Genomic DNA, 16715 nt, shown 5'->3' with positions numbered 1-16715 from the left:
AGGAACAAATTAAACCATATCAAGAGATAATATCATTTATCTTTGCAAATGCCATTTACACTATCTTCAAATAAATAGTGAAGGTCCATGGTGTAGAAGCCCGATAGTATTTATAAAACAGAAAAAATTTAAACTATATACTAAAAGAAATAAACAGTATCACGGTCTATTTTAAATGCTCTAATTATTTGGCACGTAATGTGTATCTTGCCTTATCTAGAAACTATTCGGTGATAAAAAGCAATGTATTTGTCAAAGTATATTTGTCAAAGTAATGATAAACATTGCTGAGTTAGAGAGTTTCATATTTACGTAACTTCTATCTCCTTCTATTTCCTCAACTTTATCTTTTATTACTGGAAACCAAAAAAAAAATCATTGTTCTCTAACACCAAAGAAAAATAATAATTTAGAGCTAATATGTAAAAAAAAAAAAAAAGACTTCAATACAGTAACAATCATAACCTTGGGGTATTCTTAGGAGACACAAGCATGTACATTTCATATAACATGATGCTCTTTTCTTTTCAGATTACTGCTGACTCCCAACTGTTGCAGAATACATTTTTAAAAACATTCTTCCATAATCATAAAGCAAAACAAGCAGCAAGTTACTCAATACAGAAATGGTGACTGTCTTAAGCCAACTTTAGGGTATGTGACATGTATACACTTGTAGAGAGTCCCATCTAGCATCTGCTTTCAATACACACCACCATGCCTTGTGCCTGCTCCTAACAGCACAATTATTAGGGTAGGAACACAGAACAGGAAGGAGACAGTTCCAGGAAGTCCTTGCTAGCCTCAGTCCATCATCACTTTATCTTTCCCTCATACACATGCAGCCGACAGACCGCCCACTCTTCTTGCACGTCGTTCAACTGAAGGTCTTCCCTGCTTCAGAGCACAGCAGGCAGACCGTATCACCTATCTCTGCTATTGAATTAGCATGGACAACAGGCTTAAAGAGAGAGAGAGTGGAATGTGTGAGGCGGCAAAGGACAATACAGAAGGCAGTTTCTACTCCAGGAATAATTACCTGCAACTCCAGAGCAGAGGCTCCTGATACAACTGAGAGGGAAAAACTCAAGCACGGCTTTCCAATGATCAAGTTGAACTTATTTTAATTTCATCTCTAGTTAAAAAACAGGATTCTACTCCAAGGAGGAAAGTCCATTTCCTATCTACAATAGCAGCAGGATTGGCAGCAGTCTTTACTATTGAAAAGCCAGAGTGTGGGAACAAATTCTCCAGTGGCCCATGTTTCTGCTGTCCCTTCTGCTCCTGCACAAACACCAACTCCCCAGGAAGCCCGGGATGGCAGGCACAGCACAGGCACCCTGCAGTGGGACACAAATGGAGCTCACTCTCTGCATCTTCCCAGATCTTCAGGCCCACAGCAGAGTCAGTGGTTTGAGTCTAGTAAGGTCACTAAGTAAATAATCTAAAGAGAGGGCTCAGAGAACATAATGCTAAGTTAAATTCCTATTATTTAGATGATAAGGTGTCAAGTCATTCAACTTTCAGCCTATTTGGGAAGGTTTAAGCTATTCTTAAGAATATGGTAGTATTCGCTCAGTGACCACCACCTCCTTATATCTTCAGAAATGCTTATGAACTGCGTTACTATATCCTAGAAGTAAATCCAGGGACCATTCCATCTTATCTTACACACAACATTTACTAGTTTTCCAAGCATGACAGAAATGGGAAAATATATATATATATTAGAACAAGAACAATTTATGTTAATTTCCACAATCTCGTTCTTCTGTGAGCAGTGCCTGATTCTTTTTTAAATGAACAAATTTCAGTCCAATGCTAAAGAAAAAGAAATCCAATGTGGGACTAATTACAAAATAAACAAGAATATGATTTCATAATAAATCTTTCCAGTGTTGCTCTAACTGCATTACAAAATGCTTCTTCCCACAGAAACTCAGATAACGCTTCTAAAATGAAAAACAACTTTCTATATTCATTTCTGACAGGCAATGACTAATTAAACATCCTCGTGAGGGATCCAGAAGTGCTGCCTCAGGAGCATAACTTACCACTCACCATCCTACATAAATAAGCCCTCGTCAGTGGCTACTACTGGGGACCCCTCTTCTCAGGCCAGTGACCATCTCATGGAAAGCCCGATAGAAAACCAATGCTGCAGATGTGAACTTGGCATGTTCCACTCAGATCCTTCTAAGGTAACTGTTCTAAAACAAAATTGGCAGATCTTGTTTAATAATAATAATAATATAAAGCAAATGCTGCTTTTTGATCTTACAGAGGCAAAAAAATAAAAAATAAACAGGGAAAAAGTGACAAGAGTAATAATTCAAGTCAAGTATGTGTAAATTGAAACACGCCACTTTCACGTTAAGACAAAGTGAAGGAGGGTAAGGATCGTTATAACAGAGTCAAAAAGCCTAGGTATTATCACCAACAGTTAATTCACTTTACAGTCACCAATAAGACAATTGTATATATTTTTGCACCTTGCGCTTGTAAAAGCAGATAAAATATTTAATATGTAATTTACAATGTATTTTACCAGCTCAGCATACAGGATGTTTATAGATTATATCAAAGTAGTAGACAGTTAGGGGCCTGTGCAAACCCTGCAAAAATAGAACTTCAGGTATCTGCTAATCAAAAACAAAAACAAAAACAGTATGCTGTTTAGAAGTGATACAATTCAAACTACCACAAAATACAAAGGACTGCAAAAATGTATACCATTCCAACATCATATATAAGTTATTAAATAAAGATCTGATTTAAAAGAATATAAATGAAGCCTTTAAGTAGGTCTTTTCTACATGCATATTATTCCTCATTAAAGAAAAAAATATGTAAAAAGGCCATTGGTAATTGCTTTGTTAACATTTGTAGAAAATGCCAATTCTCTGGTCACAAACTCCACTAAGTTTAGCACTTAAGGTCTCTGCAGTGTTATAAACGTAATTTAAAATACTGTTAATTCTAGAACTCCATTGGTAAAATGATGTGACTTGGAACATGGCAGTCTTCATGTTGAGGGCAATGATCCACAGTTCTGTTTTGTTTTGAGTTTCGTAGGCGTGAGCAGTTATCCAGAAGAACAGCATCCTCCACTGCCGCTCTGGGCTTGAGGTTCGTCATCGATGATCTGCACGCCTCGCCTGGCAGCCCCCACTTGACTAGAGCCATTGCCTTTCGCCCTCTCATCCACCTGCGCCGTCTCTATCATTCCTGGAAGCAGACAAGCAGACGTGAGCACAGCCCAGGCTATGGAGTTTCCTCTTTCTGCAACTTCAATACTCTGCTGTGATAACTATTCCCGACCTTCCAGCAACAGACATGGTACACAGCGACTACTATGTCAACTCAAGACAACACTTTAAAAACCAGCATGTGGAAAGTGTAACAGCTGCTATTACAATGGCCACAAAGTAACAGAGGAAAACAGCTATTTTTATGTTTGAATAATATACTGTGCACTGTAAGTATAATCTCAAGATTTTTTCAAATGTATCAGAAACAGGTTAAAGTTCAAGTTATTCCTAGCACAAGAGATTAAAATTGGGGCACAGGACTTATTTAAGAAAATGGTATCTGAGGGGCTGGAGAGATGGCTCAGTGGTTAACAGAGCATACTGCTCTTGAAGAAAAACCAAGTCCCACATCTGGAAGCTAAGAACGCCTCTGACTTCCTCCAACACCCATGTACACATACCCACACATGGACACACACTCAAACACATGTGTAATAAAAATATATATTAAAGTAAATGATATCTAAAAGAGTAAAAAGAACTTAGGGGGTGGAGAGAGGTTCAGCAGTTAAGAGTGCTTGTTCCAAAATCCTGAGGACTGGGGTTTGGATCCCAGCACCCATGGAAGGAAGTGGGTATCCCAACAGAAGCCTGCCGACTTTAAGGGGGACAGAGACAAGAGGATGGCTCGGCCTTGCTGCTTCTCACCCTAGCCAAGAAAATGCAGTTTCAGTTCAGAGAGAGACTCCTGACTACCAAGAAAAGGGTGGAGAGTGTAGGAGAGAGGACACCCATTGCCCTCTCCTGGTCTCCTTGTGCATACACATACTGACACATACACACACACACACACACACAAATGAACCTTTAAAAAGAAAAAGATGAATGAGCTTCACAGACGGTTGAAGTAACTTATATACATATATGTATATTTGTAAGAGAGAGGAGAGAAATATTCATGTGCATGATACCTAGCATAAAACTACAAGAACTGCGTGTAGTGGTACAAGCCTTGAATTCCAGCACTTAGGAGACAAAGGCAGGAAGGTTTCTGTGAGTCCTAGGCCAGCCAGAGTTACATGGTGAGAAATAAACAGACAAAACAACACATCAAAACCCACGAGTCCTAATGGTGAACAGCTGGATGCCGGTAGCATGTGCCTGTAATCCCACTGGTTGGGACGCTCCAACAATAGGATTAGGAGTTCAATGACAGTCTCCGCTACATAGAATTCAAGGCTGATCTAAGTGAGATTTTATCTCACAGAAGGGGACCAAGGTGGAGGGGAGGAATTTTTGTGATTTGGCTTAGACAGGTATTTCCTATATAAGACAAGAGTCACAAATTCATAAAATAAATAATTTTTAAAAACCTGACAAATTGAACCTTATTGAAAAGTAAAACATCTCCTTTTTGAGAAACAGTTACAGGAATGAAATGTCAGGACACTGACTAGGAGGAAACTTCTGCAGAATACTTAGTCAACAGAATGAAGGAAGAAGAGAGGGAGTCCTTGAAACAGAGAGCGTTCTAAAGCCTGTGTCTGGGGCAGCTCATGAAGAAAAGTTCTCAAGTAGGGTGTCCAGACATTGTAGTGAGACTTCGGTAGACAGTACAGATTCTGCTTCTACTTATTTATTCAACCTTTTAAAGTTGTTCATTTCTAGGTATGTTTCACAATGGATGAAATGGACTCATGTCAGCAGTCCTGTGTTACAGGACTTGTAATGAACACATGGAGAACAGCTATCCCTAAGGCATGAGGTTTATCCCAATCTTCTGTCTCAAGTACGGTCTGAGAACTGCAAGCATCACCACTCGTGTGCTTGTAGAACGGGAACTTCAGGACACGACAAACCTCCATCAAACGTGTTGATTTACGCAGATCCCCGTGGTTGTACACAGCAACTGCCATGCAGTTCGCTAGTTCTCAGGTCGAGTGTGCAGCTGAGTCACATGGTGGCTTCCTACAGCACAGACTGCCTGCTCCAGATGTTCTCGTCCAGCAGGTTTGGGACTGGAAGCTGCCTTTCTAGTAACCTCAAGCAATGCTATCACTGCTGACTAGCAGGAGACCTCATTATTCTAAAGGAATTATGAATGACTTCAGAGTCTTGAGTAAAATCTACCCCAAAGTTTGTGTACACTTATTTTTCTAGAAAGCAAAACCAGTGTCATCAAATCCTCAAGAGAATGGGCTCCACAGATTTAAAGACTGCAATTTGACAATCCTTCACTATTATTCCATAGGCTAGCATTCTCCTAAATATAAGCATTGTAGTGGCAACATGAGAAATGGACTTCAGGCTATATTTATAAAGAAACTTGTTTTTCTTTCTCTAAGAAAACATTTCAACATGAAAATTTCAAGTATGTAAAAAAGAGAAAAAGAGCCTAATAAAAACCCATCCCTCATTTTACCCACATTCTATGTGTCTCTACCACTATTTTGAATCAAGTCCCAGACATATTTTATTCATGGATTCCTTTAATATGTATCTCTAAAGAGACCTTTTAAAAACTTAACTACATCCTAATGACACCTAAAAAGACTAACCTTTATATTTTATTTTTTATTTATTTTTGATTTTTTTGGTTTTTCGAGACAGGGTTTCTCTGTGTAGCTTTGCGCCTTTCCTGGAACTCACTCTGTAGACCAGGCTGGCCTCGAACTCACAGAGATCCGCCTGGCTCTGCTTCCTAAGTGCTGGAATTAAAGGTGTGCGCCACCACCGCCCAGTTTTTTTTTTTTTTGGGGGGGGGGGGGAGGGTATATTTTAATAACAAACTTCAGTGCACATTCACGGACTGATTGTTTCCAAAATGTTTTTCTTCACTAATCTGTCAATTAAGATCCAAATATGGCCCACCACTACAACAAATTGTTATGTATGTTAAATGTGGGTTCTTCTTTTTCATTTAAAAAAAAAAATGTAGAACAGAAATCAACCTCAGATGCCATCCACCTTATCATTTGAGAAAGGTTTTTCACTAGGTTCTGAACTTGCTGATTTGGTTAAGCTAACTGGCCAATGAGCCCCAAGGATCCAACTCCACAACTTGGGGTAGGGAGGGCTGAGAAACACGTGCTACTATGTCTGTGGGTATTGGGAATTAAACTCAGGCCTTACAGCTGAGCTATTGCCTCAGCCCCTTGAATGTGTTTTAATACATATATTCTCCTTTCTTTTTAAAAAATACTCATACACACATATTTTAAATACATTTAGCATACATCAAACAAGTGATTTCAAAACCATTAGTTGTTGCTTAAAACAGATAAAAGTGCCTAAGATTTTAAAACATGAACTGAACAAATACCAGGTAAAAACAGTACGTATAGATCTAAAAAATTTCCTGTTTATATTACAGAAATTGGCAAAATATCACAATGCTTTTTTTTTTTTTTTTAAGGCAGGGTCTGGAGCTCATTTTGTGGACCAGGCTAACCTCAAACTCAGAGACCCACCTGCCTCAGTCTTTGGAATGCTAGGATTAAAGATGTTCACCACTACTCCTGGCTGGAAACATTAACAACGGTTTGTAAAACGTACTAATGTGAGTATACGTACTTTTACAAAGGTCAAGGAAGAGTTCCTCAATTCCTTTGTTTTGTTTAGCGGAAGTATGATAATGTTTAGCTCCCACAGAATCTGCATACCTTAAAAAAGAAAAAAATATTAGTCACTGACAAAATCCTTCAAGCTTTCTACAATAGCAATTTTAGTGACTAAATTTACCTTTATTGCCGGGCGGTGGTGGCGCACGCCTTTAATCCCAGCACTCGGGAGGCAGAGCCAGGCGGATCTCTGTGAGTTCGAGGCCAGCCTGGGCTACCAAGTGAGTTCCAGGAAAGGCACAAAGCTACACAGAGAAACCCTGTCTCGAAAAACCAAAAAAAAAAAAAAAAATTTACCTTTATTGTCTTACTAACTTACCCAATTTTCATTACATCAAGATTATTTAGATATTTAATTTCTCTATATTCAGAGAACCAAATTTAGGAAAAAAAAAAAACCACAAGATTTGAAATTTTTTTTTTTTTATTTCGAGACAGAATTTCTCTGTGTAGTTTTGGTGCCTGTCCTGGATCTCGCTCTGTAGCCCAGGCTGGCCTCAAACTTACAAAGATCCGCCTGGCTCTGCCTCCTGAGTGCTGGGATTAAAGGCATGCCCCACCGCCACCACCACCTGGCTAGATTTGAAATTTTTATACACTAACTTGGACTGAAATACTTTAAAAGGTTTTGTGATCTCCTGACATCTAATCTTGACAGCATTCTTTCATTTTTAGTGAAATCAAAAGAGAAATGGAAAGTGAACTATCTTACTCTTGACAGATGTCCAGCACATCGCAGTGCAAACATGCTTCCTGAGAACAAGAGTGGACTGCAAGAGGTTTGTGTACACGTTCTGAGGAGGTTACATCAGCTAACTTGTCAAAGCCTACAGTAAGCGGCTGCCATCACTGGGGAGCAATGGGAGGTGGGGGAGCATGACACTTACGATTCTGCTTCTTGGATGGAAACATGTCTCTCCTTTTCCAAGTCTATTTTATTACCTAATGTGAAAAAAAGTAAACATTGATCTTAATACTGATTTATTTTTAATAAAATTAGACAATACTAAATATATAACTGTGATTATTTGAAAAAATAACAGGAATGCTCATCAGATTTCTAAATGTCTTAATCACAAAGATGTGAGGGCTGTTCATGATCACTGGGCCTATGCTTCACCCTCCTGCAACAGGTCAGTGTAGACACGCTTGAACTTTCAACCTGTCAGAGGCAAAGAAATCTCTCTTCCAAAGAGAAGGGCGTTGAGTCTTGTATATGGGCACAGCAGGCCTGAGACGCACTAGGAAGTAGAGTGATGTTTTATTAAAGTATATATGCATGGTTTATAAACGCAAAAAAGGCTCTAGCCCCCAATCAACTTAAAACCAATCAATAAGTAAGTGTAACTATTGATTTACTAAAATATAGCAAGCTTGTGTCTTGGGCACTAAAAGGGAACTCTTTCCCTTGATGGCATGAACTAGTTAAAGTAAAAATTTTAATTTTGAATTTTTAAGTACTCCTCCACCACAGAGAGACTAAGTATACTGTTTATGAAGCAACTTTAGTGAACTTTCAGAACTTAATATATACATGTCATGTAGATTTAAAATTACCAAAATAAGTTTAGTCTTCTTTAAACAATATAGTTAAGCCAAGATTTCCCTAAAAAGCAAGCAGAACCAAAATCAAAATACTCCAAAAACAGACTCCTCCTTGAGTACTGGACAGGAGTTAAAATGACCTGGGCAGATCAGGGTAAAGGTTAGAGAAACAACAAACAAATGGAGGGGGGGGGAGGGACACAAATGGTTTAATTTCTTCCATTTTATCTTGCAGACAGAATAAAGCAAAGCATCCAAGGAAAGATGAAATGTTTATCACCAAGAAGTACAAGTCAAGAGGTGCTATATATTGAAGACTGAAAAATAATCTAAGCCCTTAATCGCCGGCAGCTGCGGCAGACTATCTGGCCGCACTGCCCAAGGGCGAGGGTGTGAGAGGCAACACTAAGTCAGTGAGCTCCGACCACCGATGCAGCAATGAGCCTGATTAGCTCAACAGACATGCTCCAAGTCCTACATTAATCTCACTTTCTACGTTATAGCTTGTCAGTATAAATTCAATCCAGTAAATGTTATAGCCGGTACACTGAGCAGTAATCAGATAAAGCAAGATGCTTTATTCTACAAATGCAAGCACCACCACCTGGTGTCAGGTGTCTCCTATAAAACTTCATTACAGGGCTGCAGAGATAGCTCAGAGGTTAAGAGGGCAGCATACTGCTCTCTTAGAGGACCCCAGTTCAGTTCTTGCACCCACATTTAACTCCACCTCCAGAAGGTAAAGGGCCCGTAGGTACCTGCACTCACATGTACACACACACAGAGAATTAAAAATAATAAATCCAGCTAGATGTGGTAGCATATGCCTTTAATCCCAAAACTCAGAAGGCAGAAGCAGGTGGATCTCTTCTGAGTTCCAGGCTAGGCAAAGCTACATAATGAGTGTTATTTGTCTCTCTGTCTCTCTCGCTCTACATATGTGTATATATTATATATATAATGGTGCAATATATCGTATATGTTATATATATTTTATATGTGGTATATTAATATAGTACATATATGGTTTATATATTACATCATGTAACATATATAATACATATATGTGCACGTATTTTAAATATTATATATGTATACATGCATATTTAACTAACTTCATTCTATTAAAACAAACTTGGGAAAAGATGACTGACCATTAAGTTAACTATATAAAAAGTGATGAGTAGCCGGGCGGTGGTGGCGCACGCCTTTAATCCCAGCACTTGGGAGGCAGAGCCAGGTGGATCTCTGTGAGTTCGAGGCCAGCCTGGGCTACCAAGTGAGTTCCAGGAGAGGCGCAAAGCTACACAGAGAAACCCTGTCTCGAAAAACCAAAAAAAAAAAAAAAAAAAAAAAAAAAAAAAAAAAAAAGTGATGAGTTAACAAGACTGTTAAAATATGTAAACCTTGAGCTGGGCACATTTAGGACTATAATCTCTATAACTAATTCCAGCATTTGTGGGAGTCTAGCGTTGTACCTCAAGATGAACCTACAGCCTTTGAAAGCCTCAAAAACAGTTGTGGATTTCAGTGAGACAGTGATTCCTCCGGAGAAGTGGAGAGCAGTGGAGAAGCACCCCACTTAACACAATGCAGGACTCAGAGGGCAAGGGTAGGCACCATTTTGAGAGAACCTGTCTGAGAACCAACCGAGAATGGGAAACATCCACAAGGTAAGAAGCTAAACTGACTCTGAGGTCGCCCACGGCAACAGAGCCCCCTCAAAGGCACTGCAGAAAGAAGGGCCAGTACCCAAGGCTGGAGGCTCAGTCCAGGAAGGCAAGTTCCCAGGAAAAAGCAAGCCCACCCTCAGTGGCCAGAACAGATCTCACGTGCCGAGAAGAAGCCCTCAGTTTCACAGAGCCCAAGGAGCCCAGGGTGCTGGGCAGACCAGCCTCGGGAGCCCCCTATCTGCAGCATGGCTCCAGTCTCAAACGGGAGCTCCGCTGGGCCGGCTGACACCCATGCTGCATCCTGCCAGCCCGTCAGTGATGCTTAAGATGGACACACAGGTGCTCAGACTTCACAGATCTCAGTGTTGTAGCTGCGTCCTATGATCCCAACACACTTGGGCGACAGTCCTCTGCTAAGACAGCCACCCTGGGGACTTTGTGTTGGAGAGCCAAGAGATCCTGACCAACACACAGAATGCAAAGCTAAGTGTTGTTAGCTGAGGGCCGTCATACACAGAGACCAGGCAGGTTGACATCAGCACCAGTGAACATCAGACACTTGTCCAAACAGGCTCAACACCAGCCTAAAGAGCAGGAAAGACAAGAGCCCGTAAGCTCGACTCAAGTCCCTCCTCCCTTTAGAAATGCAATTATTTATTTTTTGAGAACCAACAAAGAAGCCGTTCCAACATTTTGTTGCCATTCATACCTTTCTTGTTTTATTACATCTTTTGAAAAGATTTAATTATTTATTATTTGTATACAGGCGTGCCTGTATTAGTTCATGTGCAGGTGGCAGATGCCCACGGAGGCCATTGGAACCTCTGGGACTGGAGTTACAGGTGGATTTGAGCTACTGAGATGGATGCTGGGAACCAAACGTGTGCATTCTCTGCAAGAGCTGTTAAGTATTCTTAACCACTGAGCCATCTCTCCAGGTCCTCTTTTTATTACATCATAAGCAGTGTTTTTGCTGTCATATTTCTAAAAACGTTTACATTTTCTTCTCTTCTACACGTTATCACTATTGGCAACATTGCTCCACCCCTTTCTGCTCCACCCCGCCCTACTCTCCCCCAACACACGCTTTTTCTCTCTACTATACTTTTAGTAGCATTTTGGCTTCATCTTATTGGGGGTTTTATGGTTTTACTTTATTTTATTGTTGGTTTTTGCTTTACAGAAAAACTAATGCTTTTACCTAACTAAACAAAATTTTCTATCATATGTGTATAACGCATGTGTGTGAGGAAATGTACATGCTCCAGCACACATGTGGCGGCCAGAGGACAATGTTGTGGAGTTGAACATGGGTCCCAGGGTTGAACTAAGGTTGTGAGGATTGTGTGGCAAACACTTTTATCTGCTAAGCCATCTCAATAGCTCATGTTTTCACTTTTTATTCCCCTTCTCACATTATTCAAATTTGCTTCCACACTTTTTCATTATTGGGAAGCTTTTTGTTGTTCTTATCTTTCTTGCACTTTTCTCTTCCCTGACACTACATTTTTCTCCTTTTCCTTTCACTTTTATATTAGCACACTCTTACATTAATTTTCTTATTTTCTGGTTTATGATCACTGCTGAAATGCTAGTGGACTTTTACATATATTTTAATATCTTGCACAGTTTGATGCTGTGGCTATAATAGTTTGTTTCATCAAACAGTGGTCCTCAGAACTAAACCCTTATGAACAGGCTGCTCAGTAAGATCCCAAAGCAAATGACATGCAAACTGTATCACAGAACACAGACAATAAGACATGACCCCTACAGAATACTGACCTTTTACATGACTTCTACAAAATACTGAAGCAGGTAAACACTGGATAAAGGTTGTAAAGTTTACTAGTAAACATGATCAATGACCTCAGAGGATACAAATAAGCCAATAATTCAATCCAGGATTTGAGAAGAAAGGACCGAGTTAAATTAGCAATAAAGATGAAAAGGCTCCACCATGGAAGAAAGACAGTACAAGGGAACAGAGAAGAAAAGAAATGAAACTGTATCAAATAAAAACCACCAGGAAGGGCTGGAGAGATGGCTCAGAGGTTAAGAGCACCGACTGCTCTTCCAAAGGTCCTGAGTTCAATTCCCAGCAACCACATGGTGGCTCACAACTGTCTGTAATGAGATCTGGCGCCCTCTTCTGTATACATAATAAATAAATAAATCTTTAAAAAAAATAAAATAAAACCACCAGGAAAGACCACCAAGAGATTCAACCAGGCATATGAAGGAGTGTCCGAGGTGATGACAAGGACAAAGAAGTGTGACGCTCACACCCCAGCCAGAGAAGAGGAAACAAGCATCATCACAATATGATCAAAAACCCAAAGCTAGGGCACACGGGGTAGAAAAGTAGTGAGACAGAAACCACAGAAGGAGGAACTACCACTACCATTACAGAAGAAGCCTTCAAAAATCCTAATGGACTTCCAAATTCAAGAGGTATTGAGAACCCCAAATAGACAAGGCAATGAAAGAGTTAAAGGACAATGAGCGGGAAGCAGCTCTCCAGTCAGGGGCCGAGGAGAAAAAACGAGGAAGTAATTATATATGACACGAAAGCACCAGTGAGGACATGCACATGGGGAGCAGCAAGGAGACAGCAGCAGCGGAGAGGGAGAAATGGGTAAGGCCATGAAGGAAGAACAGGAACACAGTGCAGAAACATATACACAGGAAACACCACAACGAGCCCCACGACTGTGCACGCCAGCCTCCAAAACATACACAAACTTGAAAACAAAGTTCCCGTAAAAAGAAGTGGGGGCGCACATCTGCATCGCTGGCCGTCAGCAGGCCGAGGCAGGAGGACCATGTTAAGTTCAAGGCAAGCCTGGGCTATACAGCTAGACTTGGTCTCTAAAAGCCTGAACAGGCAGGAAGCACGGGTCCCAGGGATAAGGAGGTACACTGGAAGAACACAGCAGCGTCTGCAGGAGAGTGGAGATGATGGAGGGAGGATTCTGACACTGTGTCAGGTCGGACGGTGCTGCAAGGATAGAGCATCCTCAGACTAGAGAAGTGCAGTGCACGGCCTGCCACAAGAAACCACTGGAAACATCTGGGGACAGTAAGGAGAAGGATGGAGGACCAGTTAACCAAGTCCTGTCATGAGCATCTGATTTAATATACTGGAGGAAGGAACCCTCCCAACCCCCTTTCAATCTTTTCAAGTTCTCCTCCTACAGACAAGAAACCACAGGAATCAAATGGGAAATGCGTCCTTAAAATTGTTCTCAATTTCATGTCTAACTTGCCAGCAGATAGGAAGACTTCTATTTCATGCTCTACATTAATAAGCTCTACATTATATAAAGGTTACTCAACTTCCGTAACTTCAATGTATATGAAAATAATTTTGCTCTTCAGAGAGGTAACAAAATATCAAAAAAAAATTAACCTTCAGTTATTTACTTACTGTGGTCACTCTAAACATGGTAAACTCCATATACTACAGAAAGCCACACAAATCTCATTAATAACTAGCTGCAACTTGGGCCTTCTTTGTGATCTATTACTCTAGCGTTCCTTTCTCAGCTATCCATGCTGGACTAATTCCTCCTATCTAAAATAAAAAGGAGCAAGTCATTTCCCTACTCTCTTCCCTCAGACTCATACTTTGGTATGAGACCAAACAGTTACCAATCTAATAGGAACATGCATGAATGGTAAGTTCCAGTTATGAATAAATTCCCAGGGCTAAGAGCAGCGTTTTCCCACACACATCATTCCACTGCTTCAATCCCCCAAACGATCACCACTTCCATCCTCCACTAACCTACCCTGCCTTCAGGATGGCAAGATGACTCAGTGGTTAAGAGCCAATTCTTCCAGAGAACCTGGGTTCAACTCCCAGCTTCCATGTGGTGGCTCACAACCACCTATAACTCCAATTCTAGGGGATCCTATGACATGTTCTTATTTCATGGGTGCCAGGCATGCATGTGGTACACAGACATACATGTAGCATATAGGCACACATGCCAGCAAACACCCATAGACATACATTTTTAAAAAGAAAGAGTTAAGAAAAAAAGGTTTGTGCCACTGTGCCTGGCCTTGTCACTTAAAAAAAGTAAGAAAAACAAACTATTCTGATTTTCTCCAAGCTCAGTCTTATTATTATCAGTCACAAAAGCAGGCAGCAGCATCCCTGACAGCTGTTTGGTGCCAGGTAAGAACATAGGTATGCCCAGGACTTTCCTTCCTGCACTTCCCTGTGATGCCCAGGACTCTCCTTCCTGCACTTCCCTGTGATGCCCAGGACTCTCCTTCCTGCACACTTCCCTGTGATGCCCAGGACTCTCCTTCCCTGCACACTTGCCCTGTGATGCCCAGGACTCCACTTCCCTGTACACCCGCAGGGTTATAAGGATTTTATAACTATGTCTACTGAGTACACATCACTATTTCTTGTATACATTCCCTGCTCAGTAACTGTCAAATTGGAGATACACTTTTTTAAAAAGTGATCTGAAGAGAAAGTCTAGAAGTCTGTGACTGGTCTTAGAGGTCTTTATTTTACCACCCCAGAGTCATGAACTACTTGTATCTTTGAAGTCAAAACTGTTCTCAACTAAAAAAATGTGTACAGTTAAGTGTACACAAAAGAACACTGTCTTACTTAAAGAAGTTCTTATACTCTTCCCTTTTTCCTTTTTAAAGAGCTAAAACTTGTAGTGAAAAGGCAAAAGTTGAGGCAAGCCTGGGACCCTCACTGGTTCTTAGGGGTATCCCTTGAAATACAGGGCTTGAGTCTGCTGGAAAGTCAACCCCAAGTCTAAAACAGCAGTACTACAATGTCATAATTCTCCCTTCCTGCTCTCTCTCAAAAAGAAGTACTTGTTTATTTTGTCTTTAGCGATCAGGAGACAAAGAAAGGACTTTAAAATAAACCAGTGCTAAGACTTACCAACTATACACAAACAGATTTCATTTCCCAACATTTTCCGAAGCTCTTTGACCCAGTTTTTGACCTGTACACACAAAAGAGCAAACATTATCGGAGTTAATCCCACAACACCCAAAACCTATGGGGATATAAAAATACACCTCTAATTACACATTTTTATCAATTTTTTTCATATATCCAAGCAAAGCTATTTGCCAGAACAAAACTTTGTCAAGTCCCGATCTGGTATTAAGATACTTGTAAGAGTTACTTTGGTTTTAGGAAGGAATGGCCATACTCTTTTTGATCAAGCCCTAATTGATTCCTAATAGATAATTCTACGTTACAGACTTGAGGAGAAAAAAATAAAAGTATATGGGTACTAAAATGGTCTTTGTTGTGAGGCCAGTCATGTGTAATACATGACCATTTAGCAAAATCTCTGGCCTCTACCAAGTGGAGCCAGCATCATTCTCTTATGGTGTCAGCTAAAGATGTCTCCAGATTTTTGTCATCCCATGGTGAGAACCTCTGGCATAGGATAACCGTCCATTAAGAAAGAAGCTCAGCCCTGGACATAGTTGGACATACACGGGAATTAATGATACTAATCTTTTAAGTATTGTAATATAATAATGGGATCACAATCAAACAGCATAATAAGGAGCAAACCAGGACACCTGCTTTCAATTCTTTCAGTGAAATTTAATTTATATGCAATCAAGTCTCACAAGCATATATAACCTCCATAAAAACTCCATGTTTGTAAGTTAGACAAATTCCATTAGTATGTGGTAAGCACTTACTGTGCATCTGGACCTATGAAATGAATGTTCTACACTGCTATTCTCTACAAGATTGCAGAAAAACTGTCTTGATTAATCCTTATAAAAGCAAAGGTAATTATTTTCATCTTATAATAAACCACAATTTTCTCAGTACAGTTCAATTTAGTTGATTTCACATGAGGAATATATGACAGAATGGTAAATGTACATCTTCAATATGAACTAAATATTTTGGTAATTCATGGTCACCATTTATGCTCATTTATGTATGCTTTACTGTTTAAAAACTAGTCATCAGTGAATGCAAGCATATTAATAGAGACCCCAAACAAACAAAAAACCCACGATGGTTCTTCTAATTCGGCCATCTACCCAAAGAATACCTTCTGAAAAGAGTCTTCATCCGTTATATCATAAACTAAAATAGCTCCGTTTGAATCTCGGTAGTAAATTGGACCCAATGCATGGAATCTCTCTTGACCTGCTGTATCCTAAAGAAGAACAAATGCTTATCAGATCAAAGGAAAAAGATATGGCTGCTATTTTAACTACAGTGAACTTTAATTAATTGGAAAGCAGGGCATATACCCACAGATAACTCCAAAAACAGTATTAAAAGTAACAAAACAAGTTACAGAAAAACCAAGTGTTCATGTGATGCTTTACTGTTGTACTCTTCCTCCTGAGATCTCCCATCCCCATTAAAGATCAGCTCAGTTGCTATTAAGGCAGTGGGAACAGTTCCTGCCCTAACCTGAGTATGTTCACAATGCAGAAGGAACAGAAGAGGGCACATATCAGGACTCCTGTACATGCCTGGTCTCCTCCAGGAAAGAGGCTGCAGCCAGACTGCCCCATCAACCCTGTCCCTTCTGCAACTGAAAAAATTATAACAGCAATATTTAGCTAGAAAGCTGTATTCCAAATTATTAATT

The 16715-nt window shown here is 40.1% G+C and overlaps 1 protein-coding gene across 1 annotated transcript in view; it reads right to left on the bottom strand.

Annotated features, from left to right (window-relative positions):
* Positions 1–1107: 1107 nt before the first annotated feature.
* The window catches only part of Rab21 (RAB21, member RAS oncogene family), a 30901-nt gene continuing 15293 nt past the window's right edge, over positions 1108–16715 (bottom strand). The window contains 5 exon segments of the mRNA XM_028877974.2: positions 1108–3228; positions 6825–6913; positions 7759–7813; positions 15014–15077; positions 16164–16271. Of these exon segments, the coding sequence (XP_028733807.1) occupies positions 3086–3228; positions 6825–6913; positions 7759–7813; positions 15014–15077; positions 16164–16271 (459 nt within the window). The 3' untranslated portion in view covers positions 1108–3085.

Source organism: Peromyscus leucopus, chromosome 18 (assembly GCF_004664715.2).
Source record: "Peromyscus leucopus breed LL Stock chromosome 18, UCI_PerLeu_2.1, whole genome shotgun sequence".
Lineage (NCBI taxonomy): Eukaryota > Metazoa > Chordata > Mammalia > Rodentia > Cricetidae > Peromyscus > Peromyscus leucopus.
This window is presented reverse-complemented; position numbering and strand designations above follow the sequence as displayed.